Source organism: Centruroides sculpturatus, unplaced genomic scaffold (assembly GCF_000671375.1).
Source record: "Centruroides sculpturatus isolate CEXI.00-Female unplaced genomic scaffold, Cexi_2.0 scaffold55, whole genome shotgun sequence".
Classification (NCBI taxonomy): domain Eukaryota; kingdom Metazoa; phylum Arthropoda; class Arachnida; order Scorpiones; family Buthidae; genus Centruroides; species Centruroides sculpturatus.
The window spans coordinates 496,344-519,157 of NW_019384374.1; the positions used below are offsets into that span (position 1 = coordinate 496,344).

Consider the following 22,814-nt stretch of genomic DNA (forward strand, 5'->3'; position numbering starts at 1 on the left):
GGGAGAAAAACTTCAACTCCAAATCGGTTGGAAGGGAAAGTGTTAGAAGACGTCGGATCTTCGGATAAGGAAATCTGGCAGAAAGGATGTTTGTACTGTACAGTATCTTCTCTGGCAATGCTGAAGGAAGGGTGAATAAAGGATTGAGAAAGTCGAGTTGCTTCGTCGGCCCTTCTCTAAGACGGTAGCACTTATGGTGAATGCAACACCGTTGGGTCTTTTGGAAGATCTGTGGCCCAGTGATCAATCTATTGGGAAGAAAAAGACGTTGATGGATTCTTCTGATCCAACTACACCTTTTTCCATTCGAAAGAGCTTGTTCAGAGGTCCCGTTTTTTCTTCAGAAAGACCCTTTCTAGGGATCTCTCTGAAGAAAAACTGTATGGATCTCTGGGTGGGGAAAAGAACCCGTGACTTTGGGGACACGAGTTTTTATACAAATCATATTCTTATTGGTTACGATCTTCCCTCTTTTTTCTCCCGGTTGGAACCGAATTCGAGTCTCGGGGAGATATACACCTCCTCCATCCGATGCCGGGCCCGACTCTGCTCGAAGAGTTTAATTACGACTTCCTCGGGATGGTAGCCTGTAATTAGAGGGAAAGATGTGTTTTCCTTTCCGTTTTGGGAGGATGCTGCTGTAAGGACACTGCCCGACGATGGTCTATCTTACTTGTGAGTGAAAGACGGGAATACTCGCTTTATCCGCGATCGGTCAGAATGACGCGAGAATTTAAAAACGTATGGGATTAGTGGTGCAGGACACAGATTCACACGGATTGACAAGTTTCTCGTTTAATAAGATAATAAACATAGTACAGCGGTACAGTGAACAAGGGTACAGCGAAGACCCTGTCGAAAGATGTCACACTAAAAGGAAGACGAAGAGTTCGTTTTGATTCGCCGTGAAGTAAATCTTGGAGGTTGGAGGGCCCGCGGCTGAAATGTCCTATCCGGCGACGGTTGGAAGTTGAGTCCTCTTCGTCGGTCGCTCGGAACTTCGAAGATCGATTTTTCCTCGGCCGGATGATCTTGACCTGGACTTTTATACAATTTCCCTCCAAAATCCCGCTTTCTGGTTGGTCCGAACTAGTGGTCTCTCCCATCTTTATCGATCCCCGATCTGTTCCTAGGATCGCGGGAGTTGTCGAACACCCCACACGCTCCGCTCTCCCCGATGGTAGGGTCACGCTCGGTGTAGGGTGACCGCAAAACTCCCCTTCTGTCACTTCTTTACTCTCCCTCGCGATCTACGACCGGGAATGTGACAATTAAATTCTATAGCACCCTATTTCTCCGGTTCTGTTTACAAGATATGTCACTCGTTTATGGTTTCACAAATATATAAGAAATAGATTTAAAGTAAAACAGTTGAATGAAAGTAAATAAGCTCCAATTTTAAATATTAAAATGCGACATTTGATGATAAAAAATAACAAAAACTCAACCACCTTTGAGTGACTTAGGTGAAAAAGGAATAGTATATAAATTGGAATGCAAGTGTGATTCCCCAAAACATTATGTAGGGGAAACGGGCAGAAGTTTAAATATTCGTGTCAAAGAACACGAAGCCGCAATTCCATTAACATATACATAATCACCCGCAGACAATAAAAACTGTACATTTAATAGAAGAAACATGCAAATTGTCCATATCTTCCGTGTATACTTTCTCTCCTCTTCTATAACTTTAGAAGTGTTCAATAGATTGAACACTTCTGAAGGTATATAAATTTATTAAAAATGGATAAAACCACTGAACACTGGTCGTAGGTTCGTGCCTGGCCAACGAACTGATCGCTTGGCGTTTTCGGGGTTTCCTTCGCGTTGGTAACACCTAAACGGGGGCCAGTTTCCCATTAACGACCTCTTCCGTTTCCGTATATAAATAAAGCAAAACTATCATACACGTATAATACAGGTCTGATCTAATACAAACAACCACGCTGAAATTTTCCTTGTACGAGGCTAGATAAGGACGCAAATGTACGTACAATGTAGCAATTAAAACACCAGACTTTCCAGAGCTTATAATGGGGCTCGGGAGTAGAGCGAGGCCCCTTTAGCTCCTTAGCGGGCCCCTCTTCCCTTGTTTTTGAACAAGTACATAGAATGTTTCTTTATTAATTAAAAAACACAGTCTTAAATAATTATTTTGTTCAATTCCCGAAAAATCCCCTGCTTATCGTTTATAAAACGTTATCGGAATCAATTATTATTATTATTTTTTTTTTTGTAGCAATATTAAAATGAAGTGGTCGCCGTGTCGTTTAACCAGTTCGCGTGTTAACTGCCAGTAACGTCACACAATGAAAATCACGTGCACAGATACATAACATAAAAAATTCTGCCATATACCTGTACACGTGTCTTAAATATTATATTAGTCTATATCTAAAATTTGACAGATTACATGAAAAATATTAATTGAAGAAGCGAATGAATTAGGCTGAATTTTATTCGATAAACAGAAGTAACTAACCCACTTTTCTTATTAAAAATTATATGTTTGTCTTTTTACGTCATACTCTTATACAAAAAATTCAAAATTTCAGTAACATTTTATTGGCTTTTTATAAGCATACAAAACAGAATCGTTGGTAAAATTATTAATTGATTAAAACTTCCATTACAATTTTAATCATTTAGTAATTTTATAGCAATTTGCGTACCCTTTTCACACGTTTAACAATTAACATCATTTACATATTTAACATTTATTCGCTCAATTTACCTATTCTGGCTTTGTACGGTTGGTTCCGTACCTTTTAATATCGAAATTATCTTAAATATCGCTAGAGTTACATCAATTATATAGGCTGATCTTAATATACACTTCCTACAGAACTGTTATATAAGTTTGATGTTACGATTCACCTCTAGACGGAATTAAATGGAAGTAATTTGTGGTTATCTAGTACGATATTTTATCCGTGTTCATAGATTACTAACGCAGTAAGGTAAGGTAATACAATAGTGTCAAACCAGAACGACAATATAATTCTAAAGCAGTGTTTCTCAACGGGGGCGTTTTTCCATGTTGAGGGGGCGATTAGTAACAATTTATATTTTGGAGAGCGGAAAACTATTTTCTGGGCGATATAGTAAAACATTATATTAAGAATAATTAGATATTTTATTCGTTATATCGTACAATAATTAAACAAATAACATTACACTAGTCACTAGTCTATTCGATGCGGCACGAATTTGGCGTTAGCCTTGGCCCTGGGCATCGGAATTTTGTAGTGAAGGGGCGATACTACGTTGAAGGGGGCGACGATTCGTTAGAGGTTGAGAAACACTGTTCTATTGTATAAATTTTGTAATTACAAGCAGAAAATCAAAATACTTTTTAATGAAGACCTACTCGAAATGGTCTGTATCTTCCATAACATACACGCTGATTATTGACTAAATTTTACTTTATCGTATTTAATACATACCAATTGACTGAGTGCATAAATTATAAAATAAATGCACAATTTTTATAATTAAAATTAGATTAATCACAATTAATTAACATTTCGCACGAACATAATTATGGAACATTTTTCATATATTTTGAATATATATCATAATTTAAAAATACGCAAATTTTAGATTAGAATTTCACGAAATTTTGTCAGTGAACTCCATCGGAATGCGAGGATTAATCATTTGAGTGGAGATATTTATCGCTTACTTTTCAGAACGAGTAACATAAAGCAGAAAATACGATAACAGGCTTGTCGAATACTAAGGCATTTATCTACTGAAGAGCAACGGATAAAATCCCACTCAAATATCATCTTTGCATTCCGAAACAATTCATTAACAACGGTTTCGGGAAATTCTAACTATAAAGTAAAATTACACCAATTTTTGCTTTATTCGACCACGAAACCGCCGACATTCCTTATTACTTTTGAACGAACTCGGCTCTAAACGATCCACGCAACGGTTATCGAGGATCTGCCGACGTGGCTCCGCAATAGGGAATATCGGCGATTACGTGCGCCGAAAAAGAAGAAATTGGTGTTATTATACTTTATAATTCAATTACATTTCATAATTAAAATAATTCGTAAACACCGAGTGAGCGATCGAAAACAGAACCGCACTCGTCTAAACGCCCCGTGCCACATCCGAGAGGTGGGGCCAGGCGTTTAGGCCATTCCGTCAGCCGGTAGCCAGTGTTGCTGGCTCTTAGAGTCCAGTAACTGTTCGTGTTATAGGCACTTAGCACTCTCGTGAATTCTGTTTTCATTTGCACAGCAAAGTGGAATAAAATTATAAATGTTTCGCACACTTAAATCTTGTAAAGTTGAGAATTAATGGCGTAACCTGTGCCAGGGTTTGCAAAATAAGGCAAATTTCTTTATACACTTTGTAAAGATTTATAAAGGAATTTCTTATTTTCCAAACGTCATTCGTACAATTTTTAGTTTTGTTTCTCTGAATCTGTACTTGATAAAAATGAATTTTGGGATTTGTCATTATCAAATACAGATTCGGAATTCAAAATAACATATATAATTTTTTTTTAACTATTCTAAACTTAAATGACTTTCTAATAAAATTATTGCCAAATTTTAAAAGAATTTAACTCATTTTCAACAGGTAACGAGTCATAATAAGCTATCATTCAAAGATAAACTACCAGAACATAAGCTTGACTCACTAATTATAAAGTTCTATACCCATATTAAAACGGCATAAATTGTCTTTTAAATAATTAATTTTCTTTTAACTGTTTTGTGAACTTCTCAACTGTTTCTCTCCAGTGGGAATGTCTCCTTCATTCTCTCGCATTCGGTGTTAGTTCTTCAAATAACTGCAACGTACTAAAGTCGGGACCTATTTAAAATAGAATATAATTAATTCCCTTTAATATAAAAATAAACTATATATTATTTTATAAATATAACATCTGCACGTTGGTAAAATAGGATTAGTATAGGAATTAATTAAATTCTGCTAATGAAATGTAACTCACTCTCAAATTCCGCAAAGATGTTTACTTCATTTTTCCCTGACTGATTTTCCGGTCTCTGTATTAAGAAATAAGCAATGAAATACGCTGCGACAAACTCAAAATTTATGGTAAAACTTAAATATTACCACTTACATTATCAGAGGTGATGCCATTTTCATAAAATGAACCAATATTGCCTGGATTATTCTCAGAAAGAAGAGGATCGTGCAATAATATATTATCATCTGTCAAGAGATCCGTCCGAAGATTATCTAAATCTTGCTCGCTTCCCGAACTCGTATCTGTTGAAAAATTCAACTGCTCTTCAATAAACTGCATTAAATCTAAATACATTTCCGAGTCTGAAGGCAGAGGAGATAAGCCATATTGCGTGTCGTTTGACGCTGGCGAATTCAACAAATCTTCATTTTCGGACAATACAGACGAGCTTTCTGAACTACTAACTGAATTTACTGAATGGTCTGACCATTCATTTAGCTCATGAAATAAACTTCTTTCGTCTGGTTCGGGAAGTTGCTCGTATTCTCCCGTCGGAACGATTGATATTTCTTCTCCAGTCTGCAAGGAACTTTGTTGGTTTACACTTCTCTGCAGTTCTGCCAGTTCTTCCGTTTCAGTCACTAAAGTAAATAAATAATAATACGTAAACATTTGATCGTAATACATAAAATCAATTATAAAATTTTAAAAGTTAAACGTAAGAAATGATCTTGGACAAAATATCATCGAGAAGTCTGATTTATNAAGATTAGATGCGGTTTAAATGAGGTTACATATACACTCCTACGGACTGGATTGACAAAAGTTTCTAATCAGCCGGTACACTGACCTAATGACCTTGCTCCGTCGCTACTTCCGCTCAGAGTTTACAATAATCTATAGATAACTCAATATTCGTTGGTCAAATTATTCGATAGATGACGTTCGTTCCATGGGGGAGAGAAGAATTCGAAGAGGACTGGCGATTGTATGGCGGGTCTTCTTATAGTTGACTCGCACGGGACAGTCCGTTGGCGGAGGTCCGCCGAACTTGGCACCTAGTCGTCGATTACTCCGGGCACTAATTAATCTATTCGTCTTCCTTCGAACTTCGTACGGGACGACCTTCCGGAACTTCGGTGTCTTCACCTTTTACGCTCGATGCTTGGGAAAATGATCGCGCGATCGACTATTGACAGGTCGAAGGTTCATTCCCAGGTGCGGGCATAGGTTTCTTCCGATGACGTTTAATAGCAGCAGTCCCTCTTTCACAATAATGTTTTCCTTTTGCCACCTTGTTGTCAAAATTCCTCTCCGTTTGTTTAGAGAGAACGTCATCCGATCCCTTCTATAGCGATGTTGCTTTTCCTAACAATCGCGTTAAGAAATTAAATTACATAGTCGTAATTTTGCGCGAAATTCGCTCATTCCTACGCTCGGGCCCGTTGATAGGCCCGCGGGCTCACACACGTATGTATAAGTCCATATGAAAACATATAAATAACCAAAAAACGTGCAGTATTTTATAGAAACTTATCATGGCTTTTAGCGCTGGATCGAATGTCCAATTGGGTGCCAAAAGCGCACGAGATGGATATATCGCTTTTCATTTCTACACTGTTTAGTTGCGCGGAAACGGATAAACAACGGTTAAATAACCCGTTAGTTTTCATAGATTAATTAATCGTACGGTAACACTCGTCCTATCGTTTCTAATCTAATTGTTATTCGACACTTTCAAAAAGCCCAAACGAAGAAATGCAATGGCATGAAAAGAAGACGTGACCGTGACACGATAACCAGCGCAGTTTTTGTTTTTACAAAATTACGGCCGAAACTATTCTTTTGCAGACATAAAATGATGTTAATAAACAGCCGATGAACAACTTACTTTCGTAATTTATCAGTTGATAAAGTCTATACTTCTTTTTCAACGGAGAGGGGATCTGTTTCACTTTTTCTTTTAATCTGTTCAACGCATTAATGAATCTTCCTCTGGAATTTGTATAGAAATTTCTCTCCGTTTTATCTTCCCGTTTGTTTAGTCTATCCCATTCCTGCAATTAAAGAAAAATGCATAAATATAATCCTTTTAAAATCGATGAATAAATATTCCTCTTTCTGGAAATTATAACCGAATGTCTTACGCGGCTCGCACTATCCATTTGAAGCGGAGGAANATAATAATACGGAAAATGTCACGAGACTAACACGTTTATCGGGGACCAATTATCTAATGTTTAACGGTTTTTTTTTTTTTTATCTTCTCGGACACTCGACGGGAAGCATCGATAAGATCTGGCGAATAACACAGACGTTGGTGTTATTTTGTGGCGTCAGAATATATTATTACGTCACTACAAAAATTCATACAGTGTCACATTTAGATACCGTTTATACATTTAAATAATACAAAACTTCTAGCTTAATTATATTTTAGTTTTATTATATTCGAATTAACCGAGAGGTAAACGAATCAATTTATTTTCTGTATTTTCTTTAATACGTTTTTACTCTTACAAGATATAGTAATAATATTTAAGGTGCTTTTAAATATTTTTTATTTCGGTCCGTAGGATTTTAATACGAAATGTGGGCCTAGTTTAAGTAAATCGATGCGTTTTAATCATCTTACAACACTTTATTATTGTATATGCCGAATACCTCTTACAGAATGCGAACGATTGTTTGCCCCCGAAGACGTGCAGAAAAATAATATAAAACGTTTATTTTATTAATGTGTCAATTCGATCTTTTCACTCGCTGTTATTATAATAATAAATAAGACTTTTAAACCAAACAAAACCATAAAACAATATAGAGCCACGCCTTTGTTACAATTTCCTTTTACAATGCCATGTGACTTTCACTCCAATATCTGTTTCAAGGTTTTGTGATATGATGTCATTCCACCCCTCCTGTAGCTTCACTCTCTTTAATTTTGTTAATATACATCTGAAAAGTGTTCTTTTTTTATATATAAAGGTATATTAGATTTGAACTTTATCCTAAAATCAGAGTATCTTTGATATCAGGTGGGATCTCTACATCATTATAATTAAGTAATAATTTGTTTTTCCATTGTTCTTTATTTAAAAATAATCGGTAACTTAACTTACTTTCTAATTTTTTAATTTTTCTATTTAAATATTCTTCACAATCCTTATCCAATTTTCCAATGTTATTCAAATTGCCCCCTATTTTTTTAAAATTAATTATGGATTTTAATACAATCTTTTATATAATATTAACATCGTGTCTTTGGATACAATTACTAATACTACGAGGGATTTTTGATCTCTACAACTGTTAATGGGGTATAGTACCATATGTCTATATTTAGTCTATTAATTTGACTAAGGATTACTTCTAGTTTATTACAACCCTATTTATTAGTCTAACTAATTCAACCTAAATTAAAGTCGGGCTAGAAGCTTTATTTAATATAATATTGTAGGAGTTATGCCGATCTACGTTTACACTTTTACAGGTAATGTTGAGTACAGGTACGATGCCGAGTAAAGAAAGGAGAAATTCAATTTATTTTCGTGGCCAGACCCACAGATTTTCCACCAATGGCATACAGCGATCCGAAAGCAGCCTATTTAACTCTTTGGCAAATTCTCGCTGACTGTGGGTTCACACCGTCAAGATCACTTGATTTTTTTTTATAAAGTTAGCTTCTTGTCCTTAATTCGTTTCAAAATATTCTTTGTCTACAAGTGTAATAAGTCCTGAATAAATTAAGGCTCGAGTAGGCAAATAATGTTTAAAAAGTTGAATTCTTTCCTCCTTACTCGATATCCTGTTTTACCAGAAAACAACTCCTACGGTTCCTCGTTCATGGGACACCTTGTAGATTGTATAACCAAGGCCACACTCGATGGCTTCTAGCAAAGCGATCGAGTGGCGAACTAACATAAATCGTAGCAACATCTGTGAAACTACACCCCTTTTAGACATCCGCCGTGTTGCGTAATATGTTGTCGAGACGTTCACAGAGCACGTGTAAAGCTATCGACAGCTAAGTGTACGGTTTTAAACATTTTAATTGTTAATAGTTTATAATTTTAACGTCTTGTAATAAATTCTTTAGGATAATTTTGCCTTATATTTTATAAATGTTTTTCATCTAACGTAAGAAGGCCATTAACACCAGGGGCTAACACGCATTTTAGGGATACGTAAGGTTTTAATAGTTTCAGGTGTGTGATAACCATTTCATAGTAATAATGTCCTACGTATGTGTAATAAAGTATATTTGTATTAAATATGAAACCACTACAGCTAAATTTTCTCAGAACCAGAAGAAAAGTCCCCAGCTTCTTCCCCCTCTTGACAGTTCCGAATACAAAAAGAATGGAGTCAATTTACAAATTTTAAGTCTGTATTTAAATTATAGGATTACGTTCAAGTATAAGCGCCAAGTTTAAAGGACCAGACCCGTTCGGCTCCCAATAACAATTTAAGCGGTACCGAGTCGCTCAAAGTTAGAGGATAAAGAAAATTATAATAATAATAATACTTATCTTTCAACTTTGGGGGCCGAATGGACTCCGACCCCTTACAGTCGGCGCTCGTGTTGATTAGTGTATAGAGGAACGAGACACGGTTGCCTGGACAACAGACGTATATTGATAATCATAACACTAGAGAATCGCGGAATTAAAATAGACGAAATCGATAACTTACAATGAAAGTTTAAATTAACTTTATTTTTATTTTCTAAATAAGCTAATACTCCACCACGAAACGAAATTGCAAATCACCTCCGAGTTGGGTGCACTCACCTATCAGCTACGAGGGAATAGCCCCTGGCAATTGCTCTTCGCCCGCAATTGGATGGCGGCGCAGTTCCCTCGAAGTGGAGAAACACTGATTAGGTGCGCCTAACAAATAAGTGACGAGCGGATAAGCGATCTTTTATTCACTTCCGCAGCGATGTTATTTTTTAAGCATACGACCCGAGTCGAGTTACGGATGCTTCGAAAGTCAGTTAACCGTGTTCTTGTGTGCTTTGTTTCTTTGTGTGTTTTGTGCGTGTGTTCCAGATAGGCCTACATTTAGAACATTTTTCAGTTTGTGTAGATTTTATTCGTTAAAATAATTCGTTAGGAAGCGGTTAATTAGTAAGATCCACCTTCTATACTTACTTCGCGCATCACTAACAGGAAACACACTAAATCACCGAATGTTGAAGTGAAACAACTGCTACAGTCTTGGGAGGAGTCTTCGTGTACACGAGGCCATTGCGATACGTTTTAGGCGGTCCTAACCGTGCTCGGACCACCTCCTCGGTTACGCCTTCGTTCGCGACGTCGAACGATTACAAGTAGAGACAGTAAACACTTAAACATGCAAATATGGACTCTGATTGGCGACTCTGTTTTTGCATTACGATGACGTTTATCGCGCCATTAAATTCCAGCAAAGGACGTAAACAATGGTAAAAAAAATCTCAAATAGGCCTAACTCACGATTGTAAATTTGCACAATCGTAAATTATTATGAAGGTTATTTGAGGAGGATTGGGGAGAAAAACTTCAACTCCAAATCGGTTGGAAGGGAAAGTGTTAGAAGACGTCGGATCTTCGGATAAGGAAATCTGGCAGAAAGGATGTTTGTACTGTACAGTATCTTCTCTGGCAATGCTGAAGGAAGGGTGAATAAAGGATTGAGAAAGTCGAGTTGCTTCGTCGGCCCTTCTCTAAGACGGTAGCACTTATGGTGAATGCAACACCGTTGGGTCTTTTGGAAGATCTGTGGCCCAGTGATCAATCTATTGGGAAGAAAAAGACGTTGATGGATTCTTCTGATCCAACTACACCTTTTTCCATTCGAAAGAGCTTGTTCAGAGGTCCCGTTTTTTCTTCAGAAAGACCCTTTCTAGGGATCTCTCTGAAGAAAAACTGTATGGATCTCTGGGTGGGGAAAAGAACCCGTGACTTTGGGGACACGAGTTTTTATACAAATCATATTCTTATTGGTTACGATCTTCCCTCTTTTTTCTCCCGGTTGGAACCGAATTCGAGTCTCGGGGAGATATACACCTCCTCCATCCGATGCCGGGCCCGACTCTGCTCGAAGAGTTTAATTACGACTTCCTCGGGATGGTAGCCTGTAATTAGAGGGAAAGATGTGTTTTCCTTTCCGTTTTGGGAGGATGCTGCTGTAAGGACACTGCCCGACGATGGTCTATCTTACTTGTGAGTGAAAGACGGGAATACTCGCTTTATCCGCGATCGGTCAGAATGACGCGAGAATTTAAAAACGTATGGGATTAGTGGTGCAGGACACAGATTCACACGGATTGACAAGTTTCTCGTTTAATAAGATAATAAACATAGTACAGCGGTACAGTGAACAAGGGTACAGCGAAGACCCTGTCGAAAGATGTCACACTAAAAGGAAGACGAAGAGTTCGTTTTGATTCGCCGTGAAGTAAATCTTGGAGGTTGGAGGGCCCGCGGCTGAAATGTCCTATCCGGCGACGGTTGGAAGTTGAGTCCTCTTCGTCGGTCGCTCGGAACTTCGAAGATCGATTTTTCCTCGGCCGGATGATCTTGACCTGGACTTTTATACAATTTCCCTCCAAAATCCCGCTTTCTGGTTGGTCCGAACTAGTGGTCTCTCCCATCTTTATCGATCCCCGATCTGTTCCTAGGATCGCGGGAGTTGTCGAACACCCCACACGCTCCGCTCTCCCCGATGGTAGGGTCACGCTCGGTGTAGGGTGACCGCAAAACTCCCCTTCTGTCACTTCTTTACTCTCCCTCGCGATCTACGACCGGGAATGTGACAATTAAATTCTATAGCACCCTATTTCTCCGGTTCTGTTTACAAGATATGTCACTCGTTTATGGTTTCACAAATATATAAGAAATAGATTTAAAGTAAAACAGTTGAATGAAAGTAAATAAGCTCCAATTTTAAATATTAAAATGCGACATTTGATGATAAAAAATAACAAAAACTCAACCACCTTTGAGTGACTTAGGTGAAAAAGGAATAGTATATAAATTGGAATGCAAGTGTGATTCCCCAAAACATTATGTAGGGGAAACGGGCAGAAGTTTAAATATTCGTGTCAAAGAACACGAAGCCGCAATTCCATTAACATATACATAATCACCCGCAGACAATAAAAACTGTACATTTAATAGAAGAAACATGCAAATTGTCCATATCTTCCGTGTATACTTTCTCTCCTCTTCTATAACTTTAGAAGTGTTCAATAGATTGAACACTTCTGAAGGTATATAAATTTATTAAAAATGGATAAAACCACTGAACACTGGTCGTAGGTTCGTGCCTGGCCAACGAACTGATCGCTTGGCGTTTTCGGGGTTTCCTTCGCGTTGGTAACACCTAAACGGGGGCCAGTTTCCCATTAACGACCTCTTCCGTTTCCGTATATAAATAAAGCAAAACTATCATACACGTATAATACAGGTCTGATCTAATACAAACAACCACGCTGAAATTTTCCTTGTACGAGGCTAGATAAGGACGCAAATGTACGTACAATGTAGCAATTAAAACACCAGACTTTCCAGAGCTTATAATGGGGCTCGGGAGTAGAGCGAGGCCCCTTTAGCTCCTTAGCGGGCCCCTCTTCCCTTGTTTTTGAACAAGTACATAGAATGTTTCTTTATTAATTAAAAAACACAGTCTTAAATAATTATTTTGTTCAATTCCCGAAAAATCCCCTGCTTATCGTTTATAAAACGTTATCGGAATCAATTATTATTATTTTTTTTTTTTGTAGCAATATTAAAATGAAGTGGTCGCCGTGTCGTTTAACCAGTTCGCGTGTTAACTGCCAGTAACGTCACACAATGAAAATCACGTGCACAGATACATAACATAAAAAATTCTGCCATATACCTGTACACGTGTCTTAAATATTATATTAGTCTATATCTAAAATTTGACAGATTACATGAAAAATATTAATTGAAGAAGCGAATGAATTAGGCTGAATTTTATTCGATAAACAGAAGTAACTAACCCACTTTTCTTATTAAAAATTATATGTTTGTCTTTTTACGTCATACTCTTATACAAAAAATTCAAAATTTCAGTAACATTTTATTGGCTTTTTATAAGCATACAAAACAGAATCGTTGGTAAAATTATTAATTGATTAAAACTACCATTACAATTTTAATCATTTAGTAATTTTATAGCAATTTACGTACCATTTTCACACGTTTAACAATTAACATCATTTACATATTTAACATTTATTCGCTCAATTAATTAACATTTCGCACGAACATAATTATGGAACATTTTTCATATATTTTGAATATATATCATAATTTAAAAATACACAAATTTTAGATTAGAATTTCACGAAATTTTGTCAGTGAACTCCGTCGGAATGCGAGGATGAATCATTTGAGTGGAGATATTTATCACTTACTTTTCAGAACGAGTAACATAAAGCACAAAACACGATAACAGGCTTGTTGAATACTACATTATATCATTAAGGCATTTATCTACTGAAGAGCAACGGATAAAATCCCACTCAAATATCATCTTTGCATTCCGAAACAATTCATTAACAACGGTTTCGGGAAATTCTAACTATAAAGTAAAATTACACCAATTTTTGCCTTATTCGGCCACGAAACCGCCGACATTCCTTATTACTTTTGAACAAACTCGGCTCTAAACGATCCACGCAACGGTTACCGAGGATCTGCGGACGTTGCTCCGCAAAGGGGAATATCGGCGATTACGTGCGCCGAGAAAGAAGAAATTGGTGTTATTATACTTTATAATTCAATTACATTTCATAATTAAAATAATTTGTAAACACCGAGTGAGCGGTCGAAAACAGAACCGCACTCGTCTAAACGCCCCATGCCACATCCGAGGCGTTTAGGCCATTCCGTGTAGCCGAGCGTTGCTGGCTCTTAAGAGTCCACTAACTCTTGTGTTATAGGCACTTAGCACTCTCGTCAATTCTGTTTTCATTTGATCACTCTGTATACCAGCAAAGTGGAATAAAATTATAAACGTTTCGCACACTTAAATCTTGTAAAGTTGAGAAGTAATGGCGTAACCTGTGCCAGGATTTGGAAAATAAGGCAAATTTCTTTATACAGTTTGTAAAGATTGATAAAGGAATTTCTTATTTTCCAAACGTCATTCGTCCAATTTTTAGTTTTGTTTCTCTGAATCTGTATTTGATAAAGATGAATTTTGGGATTTGTCACTATCAAATACAGATTCGGAATTCAAAATAACATATATAATTTTTTAAAAATATTCCAAACTTAAAAGACTTTCTAACGAAATTATTGCCAAATCTTAAAAGAATTTAACTCATTTTTAACAGGTAACGAGTCGTAATAACCTACCATTCAATAATTATAGTTCTATACCCAAATTGAAACGGCATAAATTGTCTTTTGAATAATTAATTTTCTTTTAACTGTTCTGTGAAGTTCTCAACTGTTTCTCTCGGGTGGGAATGTCTCCTTCATTCTCTCGCATCCCGTGTTAGTTCTTCAAATAATTGCAATGTACTGAGGTCGGGACCTATTTAAAATAAAATAAAATTAATTCCATTTAATATAAAAGTAAACTATAACTAATTATTAAGAAATCTTAAATAATTTTAATTATATTGATTCCACTATTCGGCGCATCGCGTAAACACCATCGATACACCTTAGAAGAATTTCTGCCAACTTTATCGAGGAGACTAAAATGAAATTTTAACCCACGACCCAAAATATATTTACACTTTTAGGCTTGGAAAAACCTTGAAATGTGGAGAAGTTCAAAATAAATTCCTGGTTTTCTCTATGTATGAAAGTTAATGCGTGTGGATGGGTGAATTTAAACCTTAATAACTTCTGTTCCTCTTATCAAAAATATTTCAAAACTTACATAAAGATAAAAACCTTTCTGTAAGTTTTGAAATATTTTTTAAGTATTAAAGGAATTCATGCTATTAAGTTTTGGTGGTTAAAGGTCGGAGCGGTGGTCGGATAGATGAAGTCACGTATGGTATTTCGAGTGTGGTTTTACCATTATTACCATTATAATAGCTTTTATTAAAAAAAAACCCTTGTCTCTATTTTCGGAATTAACCTTCTTGTCATTTTATAATAATTAACAATATAAGAAGGTTTTAAAACAAAATCTCGTAACAGATGGCGACACACGCAATTTTTACTTTCTTGCCGGAAAAGTTACACAACTCGTTGCTACATTTTTGACATAAAATGTAACTTATATTTTATATTATTTTATAAATATAACATCTACGCGTTGTTAGAAGAAAATTAGCACGGGAAATTATTAAATTTTGCTAATGAAATGTAACTTACTGTCAAATTCCAGAAAGATGTTTACTTCATTTTCCCCTGACTGATTTTCCGGTCTCTGTATTAAGAAATAAACAATGAAATACACTGCGACAAACTCAAAGTTTATGGTAAAACTTAAATATTACCACTTACATTATCAGAGGTGATGCCATTTTCATAAAATGAACCAATATTGCCTGGATTATTCTCAGAAAGAAGAGGATCGTGCAATAATATATTATCATCTGTCAAGAGATCCGTCCGAAGATTATCTAAATCTTGCTCGCTTCCCGAACTCGTATCTGTTGAAAAATTCAACTGCTCTTCAATAAACTGCATTAAATCTAAATACATTTCCGAGTCTGAAGGCAGAGGAGATAAGCCATATTGCGTGTCGTTTGACGATGGCGAATTCAACAAATCTTCATTTTCGGACAATACAGACGAGCTTTCTGAACTACTAACTGAATTTACTGAATGGTCTGACCATTCATTTAGCTCATGAAATAAACTTCTTTCGTCCGGTTCGGGAAGTTGCTCGTATTCTCCCGTCGGAACGATTGATATTTCTTCTCCAGTCTGCAAGGAACTTTGTTGGTTTACACTTCTCTGCAGTTCTGCCAGTTCTTCCGTTTCAGTCACTAAAGTAAATAAATAATAATACGTAAACATTTGATCGTAATACATAAAATCAATTATAAAATTTTAAAAGTTAAACGTAAGAAATGATCTTGGACAAAATATCATCGATAAGTCTGATTTATTTGGAGATACCTGGACGATCCGCCGAAGGCAGATTCCTCCCGGGAGGACTTTTATGGGAAACTGTCTCCTAATTATTATAAATACGAAAATACTCAGAAAACTCCGCGTAGTCGGACCGTCGGACGGGCGCAAACCCGCGACCAACTACCAAGTGTTGGGTGGTTTTATCCACTGGGTCGGTGGTGGTCGTGTCATCCATACATTCAAGAAGTTCCTTTCAGTAAACTCTATTATATCGGCCTAAGCGTGGTCAGGTTTTACGAGATGGTAACGCAACCGGACTCTCTACATAAACTGCCCCTATTTAGATGTTAATTGTAATTTATATTATTATTTATTTTAAGTATTAACGTCAGTAATAATAATTATTTAATGTTTAATTTTAGATTAATATTATTATTTTATAATTCAATACGTCCGTCGCGGGTTGCAACGGACGTATTAAATACGACCATCCGGCCGACGATCTTACCCGCGGCTTATTTTAGGGATGGACCTTATATTACGAGAATCCCGAAAAATCGTGCTAGGGTTGAGTTCATAGATTAATTAATCGTACGGTAACACTCGTCCTATCGTTTCTAATCTAATTGTTATTCGACACTTTCAAAAAGCCCAAACGAAGAAATGCAATGGCATGAAAAGAAGACGTGACCGTGACACGATAACCAGCGCAGTTTTTGTTTTTATAAAATTACGGCCGAAACTATTCTTTTGCAGACATAAAATGATGTTAATAAACAGCCGATGAACAACTTACTTTCGTAATTTATCAGTTGATAAAGTCTATACTTCTTTTTCAACGGAGAGGGGATCTGTTTCACTTTTTCTTTTAATCTGTTCAACGCATTAATGAATCTTCCTCTGGAATTTGTATAGAAATTTCTCTCCGTTTTATCTTCCCGTTTGTTTAGTCTATCCCATTCCTGCAATTAAAGAAAAATGCATAAATATAATCCTTTTAAAATCGATGAATAAATATTCCTCTTTCTGGAAATTATAACCGAATGTCTTACGCGGCTCGCACTATCCATTTGAAGCGGAGGAATAGCCGAGCCTCTTCTATGAGGCTTATAGAATTGCGTTGTTCTCAAAATCAGTTCGATCGATTTTGATCGAACGTTGCCATTTTCCATTAATTACGACGAGAAATCCAAAAATGTACCGAGAGTCGACTTAAATGTAAAAAATAGGGATTGGTGGGTTTTCGAAAGACACGGGAGTTAAATTGACAATGTCCTTGCTTTCTGATGCCACTGAGCGAGCCTAATGGAATTTGGGCCTAGGGATCGGAATTAAACATAGTATCGCGTGCGCCTAAACGAAGGTAGGCGCAAAAAACGTCCAAAACACGAGAAGGAAACAATTAACGAGGATTACTTTGTTCTTCCGCGCTCAACGAGTGCGGGGATAGCTTCTTTCTTTCCGGCTTCACCTCAATTCTATCGCCACGTCCTAGTTGTTACGATTAATCATATATTAATTTAACCAGGTCCAAAGTAACGAATTTCATTTTGTAGAGGGTGGCTGGTACGTCAAATCTTTGTGTTTTAAACATTTTTATACTGTACTAATTATCATTATTCCTAAAATTACGTAGCTTAAATAAATAACCTTTATATCCTCGTTATATGTTTTGTTTTCGATTTTTATCAGTTTCCATGACATTTCTGTTTTTTCGTACGATTGTCAACAAAGTGGGCGACGTCGCGTGTCTTTTGTAAGTACGGTTTATGCATATTATTGATGCGTGTATACTAAATTACTCAGTTATGTATCGCGCGACCTTAAGAGTTCCTTCCGATTAAAAACGTTTCCCCTCCTCTACACTGTATAAAAAAATAATGGCAAGACCTACAATATTCGCTACATCCAATCCGCTGCAATAATCGATAAAACGTTTGTTTACGACTTTCGTAGAACTTTCGGCACGGGTTTTTTTTTCTTAGTGCAGGTTATTGAAATCTTCTTTAAAATTGTGTGACAATTATTCGGACCGAAATAAAATGTGTCATTGAAATTTACACCTCTGCTCCCACAGTTTCGTCCTTAAGGGGTCAAATTGATACATCTCTTAGAAGAGAAGTCGACACCGTCACACGTTGGCCACGTTGATAAAATACGCCGAGGAAGTAAATCTGTTGTGCCATCTACCGTTATAAAGTCGCATACTTTAAAAGCGAAATAATTACCAGGTATTACTGTAAATTACACGTGCGAGAATACGGGCGAAGGGAATGAGCCCTTTTTGTCTTTGGGATGGTTTTTTTTCTAGTGGCGAAAGGGTTGGGAAAGTCGACGGGTGTCCGTGTTTTGGAGTGACGGGAGACAAGTTTTTAACAGACAATAAGACTTTATTATATAACTAAACCTAAGATTAGATGCGGTTTAAATGAGGTTACATATACACTCCTACGGACTGGATTGACAAAAGTTTCTAATCAGCCGGTACACTGACCTAATGACCTTGCTCCGTCGCTACTTCCGCTCAGAGTTTACAATAATCTATAGATAACTCAATATTCGTTGGTCAAATTATTCGATAGATGACGTTCGTTCCATGGGGGAGAGAAGAATTCGAAGAGGACTGGCGATTGTATGGCGGGTCTTCTTATAGTTGACTCGCACGGGACAGTCCGTTGGCGGAGGTCCGCCGAACTTGGCACCTAGTCGTCGATTACTCCGGGCACTAATTAATCTATTCGTCTTCCTTCGAACTTCGTACGGGACGACCTTCCGGAACTTCGGTGTCTTCACCTTTTACGCTCGATGCTTGGGAAAATGATCGCGCGATCGACTATTGACAGGTCGAAGGTTCATTCCCAGGTGCGGGCATAGGTTTCTTCCGATGACGTTTAATAGCAGCAGTCCCTCTTTCACAATAATGTTTTCCTTTTGCCACCTTGTTGTCAAAATTCCTCTCCGTTTGTTTAGAGAGAACGTCATCCGATCCCTTCTATAGCGATGTTGCTTTTCCTAACAATCGCGTTAAGAAATTAAATTACATAGTCGTAATTTTGCGCGAAATTCGCTCATTCCTACGCTCGGGCCCGTTGATAGGCCCGCGGGCTCACACACGTATGTATAAGTCCATATGAAAACATATAAATAACCAAAAAACGTGCAGTATTTTATAGAAACTTATCATGGCTTTTAGCGCTGGATCGAATGTCCAATTGGGTGCCAAAAGCGCACGAGATGGATATATCGCTTTTCATTTCTACACTGTTTAGTTGCGCGGAAACGGATAAACAACGGTTAAATAACCCGTTAGTTTTAAAGTAAACACCAGAAACACTTACCACAAACACCCGACAGTCTTCCTCCGACCATTCGCCGCTACGTTTATGACAGACGGAAACTTTAAATATTCTGTTTTTTTCGTCGTCCCACTTGAGAAGTTTCCCAAATCTTCCACTTTGTAGCGACGGTATAATAAAATCTTCTATTAGATACACCATCTCCTACCAATGCATTAAATTTCTGTTACACATCTCCGGGTAAAAAAATTAATTATTTTCGAAGAAATGAGCAAAAACTTACGTTTTTCTTCGCTTAAATCGAGCAAAATCGCCTCCGAATAGCGTTATAAATGCCGTTACAAACACGGGGCCGACGACGGTTCTACTTTTTATACCTCTACCGGGAAAATCCCGTCGCGCTTGCGTATAGACGTCTTCCTCTCTGTGACATCATAATATATCGTCCCGCGCTTGCGCTTCGATGGTATTTTTAATCCGGGGAGTCCCCCGATAGAAATGTTAGAAAGCGTATATATTTTTTTAAAGAAAATAAACCGATATTAAACGTTTAACAATGCACCTTCCCTATTAAATGCGTATAAATTATTGTGGAAATTATGTGTTTATTGTTTGTTTTAATATAGTAATTTATTACGGTCTAATTAATTCTTAAGTATATAGAAGCTTACGCGGTGTTTTATGTGATTACTAACGAGTATCCTATAATTAGTGTTGTTTAACGCGGGTCGCGCTGCCGAGTTAAACGCTTTGCTATAGACATAATAGGCAAAAGGCTGTTACAAAATCAATGGGCGAAGGTAAACGCTTTGTTAATGGGTTAATGGGTGCGTTGCCTAGTAAGATGGCTTTAATACGCGTGGACGGAGGTGTCGTTTCCACTATGGAAGGTATGGAAGACTCCATACCTCACATTTTTGCAGGTATGGAATTTTATAGCTCAGAATATTGAAAAAATTATTTATAATTTAATGCGAGGCACTCGCTCTCTGTATGAAAACAAATTGTTTCTTGGATTGTGGGCGTCGGGGGTCGTCAAAATTTTGATTTCGCGAGTTTAGGGTAGGGTCCTGCCACCGAGTGTGTTTTGTCGGACACACCTCCGATTTAGACAAAAAACAAATAGTTAAGGCGCGAGGGTAAGAGTCACTCCGAAGTCCAGAAATGAGCCTCTCGGGAGGATGAATGCGAAGTCAAATACAAATGAAAAAGAAGTTGATTATTAAAAAAACAAGGTCTGATTTAGGAAAATGGCCTATCCCTATCTATAAAACGGGGGATATCTGAACTGCGCCACTCACAACATACCAGGAAAAGAGTTGTCTTCTCCCCTTTCTTTTCGTCTCGTTCCTTTCTTTGGTCCTTCTCTAGGTCGATTGTCCCTTTTCTGGTCAATCTCCTGTCCAGCCAGTCCAGTCAGTCTCAATTCTCTCTCACTATTCCAATATTCTTTTTCACCTTCTCAATTCAGTCTCACTCCTTCAAATCTTTCTCACTCTCTCATTCTATCTTTTTCTGCGTTAATTTCTGTGTTTTTTTGTTTTTGACCAATCATGCTTTAGTTCCGGAGGAAGGTGAGGTAATTTGTAAAATGCACGATTAATCATCTATTGGTTCTCCTCCTCTCTTGTCAATGAAGAATGATGCGTGTCCGTGTGACACGGACCGCGTACCATCGGTCGTGTAACATCGTCGAAAAAGGGGGAAACGACGAACCTAAAGGCCCGATTAATTAAATAATACATTATTAGAAAAAGAATTAAAATAGGATTACGTCGGTGTTTTACTTAGCGTACGTATTAAAACATCTTCGGTCTGCCGTAGGAATACGTATAAAAAGTATTGTACTTTTACAGATCGTCGAATAAACGTGTGAAGATCATTTGGCAGGCAAAATGAGTTTTTCTAATTATTTTTTTAAATTTTAACTATGAAAGTAATCGTAAGAAAGAGGCGTTAGCGGGGTGTTTTTAATCGTACCCATCACTAATTACGCCAGGCCTGGCAATAAGAGTAGCGGGATGATGAGGGAGGGGCTCTGTAAATTCGGGACTAGACTCGCCGGACATTCTTTATTTTAGCATTTATTGAAACGAGAAAAGGCGCAGTTTGTCTTTCGTATTCACTTTTCGGGTCTGCGCTTTATAGTGGCTACGGTAAATTTTCGCACGAGCCTATCCTTATTTATAAATCCATATCCTCACCCTGCCGATCCTATTGTAGATGGTCGAACCTACGATGGGCGCGAGGAAATATATATACAGTATATATCTTCATTACTTTCCGAGATCACAAATTTCCTATGTGTTAGATAATGTATTTATTATATTAGAAAGCATAGAAATGTATTATATTATATTAAACAATTTATGAAATAAGTNACATAAAAAATTCTGCCATATACCTGTACACGTGTCTTAAATATTATATTAGTCTATATCTAAAATTTGACAGATTACATGAAAAATATTAATTGAAGAAGCGAATGAATTAGGCTGAATTTTATTCGATAAACAGAAGTAACTAACCCACTTTTCTTATTAAAAATTATATGTTTGTCTTTTTACGTCATACTCTTATACAAAAAATTCAAAATTTCAGTAACATTTTATTGGCTTTTTATAAGCATACAAAACAGAATCGTTGGTAAAATTATTAATTGATTAAAACTTCCATTACAATTTTAATCATTTAGTAATTTTATAGCAATTTGCGTACCCTTTTCACACGTTTAACAATTAACATCATTTACATATTTAACATTTATTCGCTCAATTTACCTATTCTGGCTTTGTACGGTTGGTTCCGTACCTTTTAATATCGAAATTATCTTAAATATCGCTAGAGTTACATCAATTATATAGGCTGATCTTAATATACACTTCCTACAGAACTGTTATATAAGTTTGATGTTACGATTCACCTCTAGACGGAATTAAATGGAAGTAATTTGTGGTTATCTAGTACGATATTTTATCCGTGTTCATAGATTACTAACGCAGTAAGGTAAGGTAATACAATAGTGTCAAACCAGAACGACAATATAATTCTAAAGCAGTGTTTCTCAACGGGGGCGTTTTTCCATGTTGAGGGGGCGATTAGTAACAATTTATATTTTGGAGAGCGGAAAACTATTTTCTGGGCGATATAGTAAAACATTATATTAAGAATAATTAGATATTTTATTCGTTATATCGTACAATAATTAAACAAATAACATTACACTAGTCACTAGTCTATTCGATGCGGCACGAATTTGGCGTTAGCCTTGGCCCTGGGCATCGGAATTTTGTAGTGAAGGGGCGATACTACGTTGAAGGGGGCGACGATTCGTTAGAGGTTGAGAAACACTGTTCTATTGTATAAATTTTGTAATTACAAGCAGAAAATCAAAATACTTTTTAATGAAGACCTACTCGAAATGGTCTGTATTTTCCATAACATACACGCTGATTATTGACTAAATTTTACTTTATCGTATTTAATACATACCAATTGACT

At 36.8% G+C, this 22,814-nt stretch overlaps 2 protein-coding genes across 2 annotated transcripts; both read right to left on the reverse strand.

The window, feature by feature from the left end:
* Window positions 1–3,253: 3,253 nt before the first annotated feature.
* On the reverse strand, window positions 3,254–7,026 carry LOC111616099. The gene is made up of 4 exons (XM_023357533.1): window positions 6,849–7,026; window positions 5,111–5,598; window positions 4,979–5,033; window positions 3,254–4,839 (listed from the first exon to the last, which is right to left on the reverse strand). Coding segments are annotated over exons 1-4 (603 nt in total). The 5' UTR covers window positions 6,850–7,026; the 3' UTR covers window positions 3,254–4,780.
* A 6,025-nt stretch (window positions 7,027–13,051) lies between these two features.
* LOC111616108 lies at window positions 13,052–19,850 on the reverse strand. The gene is made up of 6 exons (XM_023357536.1): window positions 19,597–19,850; window positions 19,356–19,517; window positions 16,814–16,979; window positions 15,442–15,929; window positions 15,310–15,364; window positions 13,052–14,512 (listed from the first exon to the last, which is right to left on the reverse strand). The coding sequence occupies exons 2-6, from the start codon at window positions 19,512–19,514 to the stop codon at window positions 14,454–14,456; spliced, it is 927 nt and encodes a 308-aa protein (XP_023213304.1). The 5' UTR covers window positions 19,515–19,517; window positions 19,597–19,850; the 3' UTR covers window positions 13,052–14,453.
* Between the last annotated feature and the right edge of the window lie 2,964 nt (window positions 19,851–22,814).